Source organism: Capsicum annuum, chromosome 11 (assembly GCF_002878395.1).
Source record: "Capsicum annuum cultivar UCD-10X-F1 chromosome 11, UCD10Xv1.1, whole genome shotgun sequence".
In the NCBI taxonomy this organism is placed as follows: domain Eukaryota; kingdom Viridiplantae; phylum Streptophyta; class Magnoliopsida; order Solanales; family Solanaceae; genus Capsicum; species Capsicum annuum.
In genome coordinates this window covers 3,470,226-3,483,639 of record NC_061121.1, presented here as the reverse complement: position 1 = coordinate 3,483,639, position 13,414 = coordinate 3,470,226, and the positions used below count along the sequence as shown (strand labels likewise).

Below are 13,414 nucleotides of genomic sequence, written 5' to 3'. Positions count from 1 at the left end.
GGTCTATTTTTCGCCCACAGCAGGGTCAGACCCCAGGCTCACCCCCAAAATTGTAGGCTATAGCACATCAATTTGGCCCGAAAATGCCTCGTTTATCCTATTTCGCTCGTTTGTCCACCCAAATGGACACAAAAAATAAATGGACCACACTGGGATGATCCCCAATCTCCCTGGCATGCCCCAATTGATTTTCGGCCCACAGCACGCCCCGACCCATCCCTGAAACCGTGGGCTATAGCACACTGATTTGGCCTAAAAATGCCCCATTCGCGCCGTTTCACCCGTTTGTCCAGTAATATGGCCATGAAAAATTAAACGAACCACACTGGGATGATACCCAACCTCTCTAGCATGCCCCGGTCAATTTTTAGCCCACAGCCTCCCGGACCCCGAGCCCACCCCCAATACTGTGGGCTATAGCACATCGATTTGACCCGAAGATGCCCTGTTCGAGCCATTTCGCCCGTTTGTCAATCCAAATGGCCACAAAAAATTAAACGATCCACACTAGAACGATCTTCAACCTCCCTAGCATGCCCCAGTTGATTGTCAGCCCACATCATGCCTAGACCCCAGGCCCACCCTTGAAATCATGGGCTATGACACACCGATTTAGCCCAGAAATGCCCCATTCACGCCGTTTCGCCCATTTGTCCATCCAAATGGCCACCAAAAATTAAACGAACCACACTGGGATGATCCCCAACATCCCTGGCATGTACCGATCGATTTTCGGCCTATATCATGTGTAGACCTCGAGCCCACCCCTAAAACCATGGGCTATAGCACATCGATTTGGCCCAAAAATGCCCCGTTCACACTGTTTCACACTGTTTCACCCGTTTGTCCATCCAAATGGCCACGAAAAATTAAATGGTCCACACTAGGACGACCTCCAACCTCTCTGGCATGCCCCAATCGATATTTAACCCACAGTACGCCCGAACCCCAGGACCACCCCAAAAATCGTGGGCTATAGCACATCGATTTAGTTCAAAAATGCTCCATTCGCGTCGTTTCCCCCATTTGTCCACACAAATGGCCACGAAAAATTACACACTAGGATGATCCTTAACCTCCCTAGCATGCCCTGATCGATTTTTGGCCCATAGCACGCCCGAACCGCGGGCTTATCCCCAAAATAGTGGGCTATAGCACACCGATTATTCCCAAAAAATGCCCCATTTGCGTCGTTTCACCCGTTTGTCCACCCAAATGGCCACAAAAAATTAAACGGATCATAGTGGAATGATCCTCAACCTCCCTGGCATGCCCCAGTTGATTTTCGGCCCATAGCATACCCGAACCCCATGGCCACCCCCAAAACTGTGGGCTATAGCACACCGATTTAGGCCAAAAATGCCCCGTTCGCGCCGTTTCACCCATTTGTCTATCCAAATGGCCACAAAAATATTAAACGGACCACACTGGGATGATCCCCAACTGGTATGCCCTAATCAATTTTTGTCCAACAGCATGCCCAGACCCCAGGCCTTCCCCCAAAACCATGGGCAAAAGCACACCAATTTAGCCCAAAACTTCCTCATTCGGGCCGTTTTACCCGTTTATCCACCCAAATAGTTACAAGAAATTAAAAGAACTACACTGGGACGATCCCCAAACTCCCTGGCACGCCCCAGTCAACTTTTGGCCCACTTCATTCTCGGACCCCAGGCCCACCTTCGAAATCATGGGATATAGCACACCGATTTAGCCCTAAAATGCCCCGTTCATGTCATTTCGCATGTTTGTCCCCCCAAATCGCCACAAAAAATTAAACGGACCACACTAGGATGATCCCTAACCTCCCTGTCATGCCCCGATAGATTTTCAGCTCACAGCACGCCTGAACCCCGGGCTCACCCCCAAGACTGTGGGCTATAGCTCACCAAGTTTGCTCGAAAATGCCCCGTTCGGGCCGTTTCTCTCGTTTGTCCACCCAAATGGCCATTAAAAATTAAACGGACCATACTGGGATGATCCCCAACCTCCCTGGAATGCCCCGGACGATTTTTGACCCACAACACGCTCGGACCCAAGGCCCATCCCTGGAACCGTGGGTTATAGCACACCGATTTATCCTGAAAATGCCCCTTTCATGTTCTTTTGCCTGTTTGTCCACCCAAATAGACATAAAAAATTAAACGGACCATACTGGGACGATCCCAAACCTCCCTGGCATGCCCCTGTTGATTTTCAGCCCACAACCCGCCAAGACCACGAGCCCACCCCTAAAACCGTGGGCTATAGCATACTGATTTAACCCAAAAATGCCCCATTCCTGTCGTTTAGCCCGTTTGTCCACCCAAATGGATACAAAAAAATAAACAGACCATACTGGGATGATCCTCAACCTCCTTGGCATGTCCCGATCGATTTTTACCCCATGGCACGCCCGAACCCTGGGCCACCCCCAAAACCATGGGCTATTGCAAATCGATTTTGCCCGAAAATGCCCCTTTCGCACAATTTCACTTATTTGCCACCCAAATGGCCATAAAAAATTAAATGTACCATACTGGGATGATCTCCAACCTCCCTGGCATACCTCAGTCGATTTTTGGCCCACGACACGCCCGGACCCCTGCCCACCCCCTAAACAGTGGGCTATACCACACTGATTTAGCCTGAAAATGCCCCGTTCATGTCGTTTTACCAGTTTCTCCACCCAAATGGCCACGAAAAATTAAATGGACCGCACTGGAACGATCCCCAACCTCCCTGGCACGCCCCAGTCGATTTTTGGCCCACAGCACGTATGAATCTCGTTCGCACCCCCAAAATTGTAGGCTATAGCACATCAATTTGGCCCAAAAATGCCCCGTTCGCTCCGTTCCACCCTTTTGTCCACCTAAATGGCTATGAAAAATTAAACGAACCACACTGGGACGATCCCCAACTTCCTTGGTATACCTCAGTTAATTTTTGGCCCACAGCACGCTCGAACCCCAGGCCGACTCCCAAAACTATGGGCTATAAATCACCGATTTTGCTCGAAAATGCCTCGTTCACTCTATTTCACCCATTTGTCCACCCAAATGGCCACAAAAATTTAAACGGACCATACTGGGATGATCCCCAACCTCCCTGGCATGCCCCAGTCAATTTTCGATCCACATCACGCCTGGACCCCGACCCCACCCCCAAAACCGTGGGCTATAGCACATCGATTTGGCCTGAAAATATCTCGTTCGCACCGTTTCACCTATTTGTCCACCCAAACTGGTGTCCCAAAAGACCAGGGTGTCAAGCCTAACTAACAGGTGACCCTTAAGATGAAACCAAGCCTAACTGATGAGTGACTGCTCATATCTTGCATTAGATATGTAGTTTATGTATACAGGGACTGCTACTAACGACTCTACCTAACTGACGGGGAAGCCGCCATCCCTATATTTTCTCGGTGCTAAATCCTACTCTCAACTGAACTGACACTGATTACTGGATTGAACTAAGCTTAACTGACTAACAATTGTTTGTAATAACTAACTGGATGACAATGCTCATGGTTTATCTAAAATCATTCTGAAACTACTGGAATTATGTAAACAGCTAAGTATCGGGTATTCATAACCCTCCAGCACTGATTGGAAATAACAATACAAACATATGAAAGCTTTGAAGACATAGCAGGGAATCATTGTTCAAAATTCAACACTTTAGCATTTCATCAAACACATGGAGATTAAGACTTTAACATGGGGATTCTTTTTAAACATAATGAGATAGCAAGATTATATGACAAAAACCACAAATTGCGGGTTTATCCTAAATTTCATGTACATGATACGGAGATTACAATATTCGAAACATACTATAATCCATTTCACATGAAAATAATTATAATCTTAACTTGAAATCAAAATACAAGATATTCATGGAAATAGTTCAATAAAATCATGTAAAATTCATAATTTAAAACATAAAAAGGATTCTTGGACTCTATGATGAAAGAAAACCATGGATGAACATCACACATATCTTAAACCCTTAAGCTCAAAAGAGGAATGCCAATTCTGATGCATTCTTGTAAGTTCTTAGATTGGAAAACTTAAATTCTTGGAGAGGAGGTAATTGAATTTGATATTCTTGGAAGATGATTAGGGTTTGTTTTTTAGAGGAAATTGAAGAATATGGGCAAATAATGCCCTAACTAAAGATTTAATTCATATTTTTATGAATTGAATTGATGGAAAAAGATATAACTGCCCCTCAGGTGATAAAATTCGTAACTGGAATGTAGATTAAAAGGGCACTGTGATGCGGTTAGTGTCTCATCTCTATAATCAGTGCGACGTGATGCTATCGCAGTGAACTGCTAGAATCAAAATCCAAATACGACCCAATCCTCATCCAAAAAATCCAAAACTTCTCCTAGACATGCTCCTTACACCCCTGAACATAAATTAACTCAAAAAACAACACCTCGGGGTCGGGAAGACCGATTTAAAAATCTGCAAAGTTAAGAGGCCAAAAATATGATAAATTTCCTAACACTTAGTGAAATTTTTAGGCTTTAAGCCTCTTATTCATGCAACTAGGAGTTGAACGGAGCTAAAAATAATACGAGGTCTCACAATATATGACTTCTATTTTTTAGTCTGTGAAAAATTAATTTCGATTCTAGGAAAGGGTTCAAATTACTCCGAAAGAAAAGGGTTAGGCACCCTTCAGAATCCATAGATGTGGTACCCAACTAGACTAAATTTATCATTGAGGGAGGAGGTAAAAATGATTTCTTAAAAAATATAAATGTTTAAAATAATATAAAAGGTATATGTGCATATAAATGAAAATATGAAAAAGGTATATATAAAAATAAATAAATTTCATGTGAAAAGAAAAAGTATTTTGTGACGTATGGAAGAAAAAAGTATCTTTTATGATCTATAAAGGAAAACTATTTTGTAAATTTTTACTTGAAAAGTAAAGATTACATAATGTTTATGATGTGAGCCTGTGAATTAATTGATTAATTTAATTTATTTGTGTAAATATTAATGACCTAAGTTTACCTAAGTATACGTTAACAAATGTAAGTAAAGAATGTCTCCGCCCAGCGCTCAAAAATAAAGTTTTCACTATGGATGATATTTATACTATTGTAACAATGCATAAAAACAAATGTAAATTTCAAACACCATTGTAACAATGCAAAAAAATAAATGTAAAGTCAAACTCCTTTTGAATACTATTTTCGACAAGTATCCCCGAGAACCTCTACAAATACGTTGGTAACAAAATAACATAAACTAGAAATTATGTGTGCTTATATGTATACAAATATACATAAAAAAAAAATTATTAAAGCGTAGGCTCGGAATAGATTTTAGATATGCCATAACTACGAAGTGGTTACTCGATTTATCGACCATCATAAATCGCCTTGCCAAGATACGAATCATAAAATCCTTTGCATTGTCATGATATTGTAAAGATTTTGTTATTGCCCGAATTTATTTATTTTCTTACGTATTTTTATACGTAATATGCGTCTTTTTATTTGGGAAGGCCTCAAAAATTGACGAGAGTTTCTTCATTGGTCAAGAATTGATATTTGATATTAAATAAGTAATTTTGAGAAAATAAAGTCCGTCTTTTGTAATGGGGTGGCCTCAAAAATTTGACAGAGAAATATTGTCATTGGCCAAATTATGTAGTATGTTGTTCATTATCAATGTAGTATCAAACAACAAAGTAAATAGGTAAAATTGTTGAAAAGCAGTTCGAAAAAAACAAGTAACTAGAACGATGGAAGCAACATATTGTTGGGACAGTGTTAGTTCACCAAAAAAGTGCAAGATCAATAGAAAAATTAGAGAGCCAAACCATAATAATAACTACAGCAATCTCAAAAATAACGGCGCGGCAACTATATCAAAGATTCACCAAAGTTAGGGCTATACAAAAAAAAATGAACAACGCAATGTTTTTATGTTATATATTAGCAGTAAATAAAAGGAGAAATCATAGAAAATTCCAATATCCATAAAGCTTGGCCGGAGAATTGTCAACTCCAGCCAAATTTGTAATGATGATAACAAGAGGAAGTTACTAATGTCATTGCTTCAACGGCTCTTGTCGGAGCAACGCCAGAAAACATGACGAGTCCGATCATATCTGACCATTTTCGGTGAACATTTGGCTGTATAGTGCGTTATAGGGTTCGAAATTGAAGCCCGCCTGCTAGTGATCAACTCCGACGAGGTGCGGTGAAAATAAAGAGAGAGAAGGGAGGCGAATGGTAGCTGAAACTTGCTGGTGACCAACTCCGGCAAGGCAACGATGAGGAGAAAGAGAAAAAGAGGTGGTAGATTGTGTGTGGGATGTGTATATTATGTATTTTTGTGTGGGTTTAAGAGGGAAAAAAAAGGAAAGAAAATATATGGGAGTGGTGGCCGGAGCTCGATCATCAGAGCTCTAACAGTGGTGGCGAGCAACAGCAGTAGTGAAGGGAAAAGAGAGAGAGAAGGAAAAGGGGAAAAGAGAGAAAATCTGATTTTTGAAGTGTATTTTTATGTATTTGTGAATGTGTTTTGTGTATGTTTTAGAAGAGAAAGTGGGGGAAGAAAAATTGATTGTGTGTGAAATATTGTGTATCTTTTTTTTTAGTGAAAGGGAAGAAAGGAACAAAAGAAAATAATTGAAATTTTTTTGCCTTCAAAGTGTTGAACATCCCCCCTATTTATAATAAAATTGGACACCCCTTATTATCCAAGGGATAAAAGGGTGTTCATTCTGATCCCATGACTGTTTCTCATTTCATTCATGATCTCTGTGGGAGTGAATGATGATTTCAGATTTAGATACTTATTTTTTACCATTTCATCAATGGTCAATAAAGTAGCATGTTGTGAAAGCATTCTATTTACAATTGCACAGGTGTGACCATCAAAGAATCTTGTCACCATGAAGACCTCTAACTCTTTTTGACTTGAAGATCGGAAACTCTACTGACATTTTTCATTCGCACATGGCAGATAGTACCTGTATTAATACATTTATACAAAATAATGTTGTTCTATTTGAAAATTTTACTTACAGTAACTCAGTCAGTTCTACTACTTATAAATTTTAGGTGCAAAAATCTCATCTAAGGTTGGAATATGCTACAGACAACTTGAGAACAACTCTACTATACCAACAAAATCAGTTGACTTAATCAAAGGTTTCAAAGGCAAAAGATTCATAATTTATGATGCAAATCCAGAACTTCTTAAAGCTTTTAAAGGCACCGACCTTCAAGTTTCATTCATGGTCCCAAATAAACTCATTAACAACATTGCTACCAATCAAAGCTGAGCTAACCGATGGGCAAAAACTAATGTTGTACCTTTTTATCCATACACGGCGATCTGTTACATCCTTGTTGAAAACAAAATCCTCAGTAACCTTCCCAACATCTATCATTTTAAGCCCTCTGTAGATAAAACTCCACAAAGGTGTCACAAGCAGTAAGCAGGGCAAATCCATTTTTGGTCTTCTTGTTCAAAGTTGTTGATGCATTCTATTTTCTTACTAGAAAAGAAGTCTTTTATAAAGAGATAATGTTAGTTTATTACTTGCAAATAAGATTAAAAAAATGTCATTTATTTGATGAGAAATAAAAAGGATTATTGAATTTTAGTCGATTACATAACAGCCAGCTCACATCCTTTCATATGCGGTATCTATAACCAAATTATACTGTTTTATACCATATTTATACACTTTTATACTATATATAGTATATATACCACATAAAAACCACATTGATACTCAATTGATACTATTATATACTAATTTGATAGAGTTTAATACCACATTCCGAAAGTACATATACCATATAAAAATCACATTGATACTCAATTGATACTATTATATACTAGTTTGATAGAGTTTAATACCATATTCAGAAAGTAAATATACCACATAAAAACCGCATTGATACTTAATTGATACTATTATATACTAGTTTGATATAATTTAATACCACAATTAGAAAGTACATATACCACATAAAAAATACATTGATTCTCAATTGATACTATTTTATATTAGTTTGATACAGTTTAATACCACATTCAGAAAGTACATATACAACATAAAAACCACATTGATACTCAATTGATACTATTATATACTAGTTTGATACAGTTTAATACCACATTCAGAAAGTACATATAGCACATAATACTATATATGTTAAATCGATATTATTTTTGTGCAGATTCATACCTTGATGTTGACGATCTTTTGACCTTAAATTGAAATCTATGTCCGATTGCATGATTCTTCATAACGCTACTTATTGTATTTTTATCCCAATACAATTTCCCTTCTTCAATATCCTTATAAAGAGGATCCATTATGATAGGCTTTGGCTCATCTTCTAAGTGTTCCTCGGAGAAATCATCTTCAATGGCAAGAAAGTGATTTGCTTCGACAATCTGTATAGGATCTGATAATTCACTAGCTGGAAATTCGACAGAGATGATTGTTATACACAATGGATACTTATTGATATCGAGACTTTTTTTCTTCATCTGCATAGACAATTTGACACTCATGTCATTGTATATAGGCATAGATCCGGCTGTGACAATGTATTTGATATCCAATAAACCTTTAGTTGGATCTATATTCAACTCTTTATACAATTTAGCAACAAATCCATTGTACGTAAAGGCAGAATCAAACAAAACTCTATTGATGATGAAATTCTGAAATTCAACCTCAGATATTTATTCACCTCCATATTTGATCATTATTGATACTAAAAAAGAAGTTGTATCCATTTTTTTGTATCAATTTTGAGCAAATTTTTAGAGATTTATACAGAAGGTTGTGGAATGTAAAAGGTAAAGATGAGTATCAGAAAAGGTAATGAATGGAGAATTAGGTGTTTGAAGGGAAAGAAATTTGTGATTGAAAAGGAAAGAAGGTAAAATTGTAATTTGAATTTTTTTTTGTATTTTCCCGTTATATGCAATTAACCATATGCGAGTGTGGAGAGGCTATTTAGCGGGTTTATAACGTGACTCGCGAGTGGCTACTTACGGGTATTACAAATTTGGGTGCTAATTTTATAGAATTATTTTATTTTAGGTGTTATTTCTGTCCTTTCCCTAAAAATTTTTGTGCGTAAAGATTAGATTTAATTGTATTATTTTGATGTCTCTATCATTGTATTGTTTTGTTGTAATTTACAAATGGTAGATGAATGTCGATCGACTTTTAAAAATATTTTTGATAAAGATTAGGTTTAATAAATAAATTCTCCATATTTACATACTTAAAAGATATTAAATTTAATTATTATATTCATCTTTATTATTTAAACAAATATCCTATTAAATGTAATATTTGAACTCATTAAAGTGAGATACACGCGCAAGGTGCGTACACCTAATAATACAAAGTACATCAACATAGGTTATTGTGATGCAGTGGATGGGGTTGCTCCACCCTTACCCAGAGGTTGAGGGTTCGACTCTGGGTATGGAGAAAACTCTGTTGGGAGCGCTACTACCTTAATGGGACCTGCAACGCGCGATCCGAATTATTCGGAGTTCCAACGTGGATACCGAACACCGGATGGGAAACCAAAAAATAATAGAACGTACTGCTATCATTAATTAATTATCACCACCACTATTTAATCAAAACATTACCCATTCTTAAACTTCATACGTTCACACTAGGTCATAGTTGGCCATTAACTCACACTAACTAGGAAAACTTCACGCTTAATGCAGGTCATGTGTTATAGGGTAGTTTATGAGTTTGTGGATTTAGTCTAATTACTCACTAATTTTATTAATTATCTAAAATAATTCAAAACTTTAATTAATGGCCTATATTGCCTCCGAACACCTCAAGAATCGATATTATCCATCCCATGAGTCATAAATCACGTCCAAACATTATGAGGAGAGTTAAAATAAGAAAAATTTACAAATAGACTGGAGGGTCGCTACATAAGATGGGTACTAGTTTAATCGGATGAGCCATTTGAGTCTTTTCCCTTCTCATTATTATATCAATAACAGTTGTGGCACGATAAGAGTTTTAAAATGAAAAGGCCATTGACTTTGATTATATAGGATTGGAACTTTGATTAATTGGCCCAAAGCTTTGCTCCCTCAGCTACTTCACTTCAGGTTCTCTCTCTCTCTCTACTTTGTTAAATTATACTGCTTGAACTCATATTAAAGCTCATATTTGATAAATTCTTTTCAGTTACCATAGAAATAAATCCATGACATTTATAGCATGTTGATAAATTCTTCAAAAGCTTGGGTTTGTTTAGTGTAATTGCAAGAAAATCATCAAACTAATATTTCTAATGAAAAAACCACTTAACTTCACTAATCTGAATGACACATATAGTATCCCCATGATCTAAGTTGCTCCGACTTTGCAAAAATGTTGTTGCACCCGTATCGGATCCTTAAAAAATGTACTACTTTTGAAGGATCCGACACACATCCGATGATATTTTTGAAGAGTCCGAGCAACATAGCCCATGATTAATTGTAACTTAGAAGTGTTGGTCTCTTATATACATATATTTGGTTTGCCATTGAAGTGGAAGACGACCTTGTATTCTCCTAGTTACCCTGAAGATCTTAAAAATTATATCATGACAGTTGATGTATTAATTATTTTACTTGTTCTTTTTTAATTTTATTTTGTATTTAGGTCCTTGGTTAAGTGGTTTGATCTTTTAGAAGAAAAAGTAAAATTGTCAAGAATTATTTTCTGAAGAATGGATACACTATTACTGCCTATTGTCTCAATTTATGTGATACAATATGTTTATCGAGAGTATATTTGCCTAATTATTGGTCAAAGTTTACATAGTTTCAGTCTCGAGATAGGTAGTCCATCCTGTTAAGCTAGTGAAAAGGGAAGGCTAATGACAAAGTATATGAAAATTTCTCAATGAAATTAAACCATTCTGTTGCATAATTGGCAGCAGCCTAATAGTATCAGGTTCATTGAACTTGGTACTTTCAACATGGAATATAAATTCAGTAATTAATAGTTTGAACCCATAATTTTAAATTTTTAGTATCAAGTTCAAATCCTGAATCTATCTCCGATTGGCAGACAGCTATGGAAAATGTTCCGTTGGGTGCTCGTGGGCGCAAAATACCTAAAGTTCCACAAGCAATGCTACAGATGGAAATTGAAGATTTCGATCCCAAGAAATCTACTAGTGACTATTGCAGTGACTACAGTCCGATGGTAGTTTCTATTGGTCCTTACCATCACGGGAGACCTGAGCTCCAAGGTGTCCAGAACTTGAAGCAAGAACTTTTGGATCATTTTGTCTCTGGAAGTGGTAAAACTGAAAATGACTTCCTTCAAGATTTCCGGGAGTCAGTTGACATCGTGAGAAGTTATTATATGGAGGAATACACTGCTGCTTATAGTAAAGAGCAATTTGCAAAGATGATGCTCCTGGATGCCTGTTTCGTTATCTCTATAAATCTCAAAGCGCATATCGCTAAAACAAGCAGCAGTCGTCTTGGCAAAGTGGTGTTCTCACTGGCTCTCCGCGACCTACTTTTGCTTGAGAATCAAATTCCATTTTGGCTTATCAAGAAATTGTTGAAATTCGGATATGGGCAAGAGTACACAGAATGGTGGATCAAGAATTTTATATGTAGAGTTATTTATGGAAATCACAGAAAGGAAGCAGGGGACATTGGAGATGATAGCAACAACCCGCCCCTCTTCCTTCTAGAAGCTCTCCGGAGAGCAATTGTTTCAGGAAATTGGACCAAATCCAACCAAACAAATCATTATTATAGCATTGGCGATGATGAAGACATTGAACCAAAGAGATACAATTACTCGTTTCATTCAATCAGAGATCTCAAAGAAAAAGGCATCTATTGTAGGCCTGCCCAAACTGGTTTAGTGAATGACATCAAGTTCAAGTCATTCTGCTTCTACGGCAAGCTTGAATTACCAACATTCATCGTGACAAGCAGGTCACGTGTTTGGCTCAAGAACATAATAGCTTATGAGATGAGTCCTGGAACAAATGTCGGGTTGGAAGTAATATGTTACATAAATTTTATGAAATCGATCATCAATGATCCTAAAGATGTGCAAGAACTGCGAGACAAACGGATACTCATCAACCGACTCAACAGTGACGATGAAGTGGTCAAATTGTTCAAGGAGATCAATACTTGCGGTTTGGATGACGATCACTTTGTTTTCAAGGTCAAAGAACAAATACAAAAGCACTATAATAGCAAGGCAAAGACATGGATGATTGAACTAATTATCACTCACTTTCTCACTCCATGGAAGGTAGTTGCATTACTTGCTGCTATTTTCATTCTTTTTTTGAGTGCTACTCAAACCTATTTCACTGTTTATCCTAGACATTGATGGTTGGGAAGGAATTAGGAGTGCCTTCATGAAGATCCATGGTACATTATTTAGAACTATGTCAGTAATACTCTGTTTGGATGGTTGTTACGTACTGTTTCATAATGAATTGTATTTTATTATGTTGTATGGTATTGCACTGTATTGTTTTAATGAATACAATGTTTGGATAGACTGTATCATTTTTTGTCATACATAATCTCACACATCAATAATTTAAAGGAAGGCAAAGGGCGGCCTGATTCGATATTTTTGTTTATCTAATCCAGCCGAGGTTGGTTTTCGAGTGTGATTCGTCCTTTCCAATATGGTTGATTGCTATTAGGATCTTTAGTAAAGTTCCTCTTTGCATATGCAGTTAGCTCAACTCCAAGTATAAGGGCCCCGACTTATTTCCTGAATTTGAGTTCGATGTGGCTTTCCTGTTGGGAAGACCTAGAGTCTTATCCCCTGTTCGATAGGGGAGAAAGGATCTTTTCATTTTCTTCATCCTCAGATAGGAAAAAAAAACCTCTAGCGCTCCTTGTATTTCTCAATTGGAGTTGGCCTATCGAGAGTCGTGGTAGTTTAATTCAAACAGTAAGATAGTTCAGGGCGTAGCAAAGCCAAATTCAGTCAAGGGAAAGGATTTACTTTTCTTGAGTAGCATGCCTGAAGACCTTCTCACAGATGATTTCTATTCAGTATGCGTGAGTGGCTTCTCGGTGAAGAAACAACGATTGCTCATGTTGATACAATTTAATTTTTTACGCAGTTCCATATTCTAACAATCATGTATTACCTGATGATTAGGCTTTGCTTTCCTATTTTGAAAAGAGAAAATGTGTCGCTCTCACTATGCTTCGCCAACTACATCAAAAAATGCAAGAAACTTTGAATTGAATGTAAAGAGACCTGCTTCCTGGAAGGTACCATTCACAAAGATGAGTGAAATGTTACCTACCTTATGATCCTCCTTATCTTACAGAGGTTTACTACAAGCCATATCCAATATACAATTAAATTTAAGTAACAATATATT

The 13,414-nt window shown here is 37.6% G+C and overlaps 1 protein-coding gene across 2 annotated transcripts; it reads left to right on the top strand.

Annotated features, from left to right (window-relative positions):
- The first annotated feature begins 9,957 nt into the window (after window positions 1–9,957).
- Window positions 9,958–12,570, top strand: LOC107848217 (UPF0481 protein At3g47200). 2 transcript variants are annotated; one of them, XM_016692922.2, is made up of 2 exons: window positions 9,958–10,142; window positions 11,095–12,570. In XM_016692922.2, the coding sequence occupies exon 2, from the start codon at window positions 11,101–11,103 to the stop codon at window positions 12,391–12,393; it is 1,293 nt and encodes a 430-aa protein (XP_016548408.2). In that variant the 5' UTR covers window positions 9,958–10,142; window positions 11,095–11,100; the 3' UTR covers window positions 12,394–12,570. The 2 variants fall into 2 exon arrangements, with proteins under 2 accessions (XP_016548408.2, XP_016548409.2); XM_016692923.2 differs by having other exon boundaries at window positions 9,987–10,142; window positions 11,099–12,570.
- Window positions 12,571–13,414: the final 844 nt, after the last annotated feature.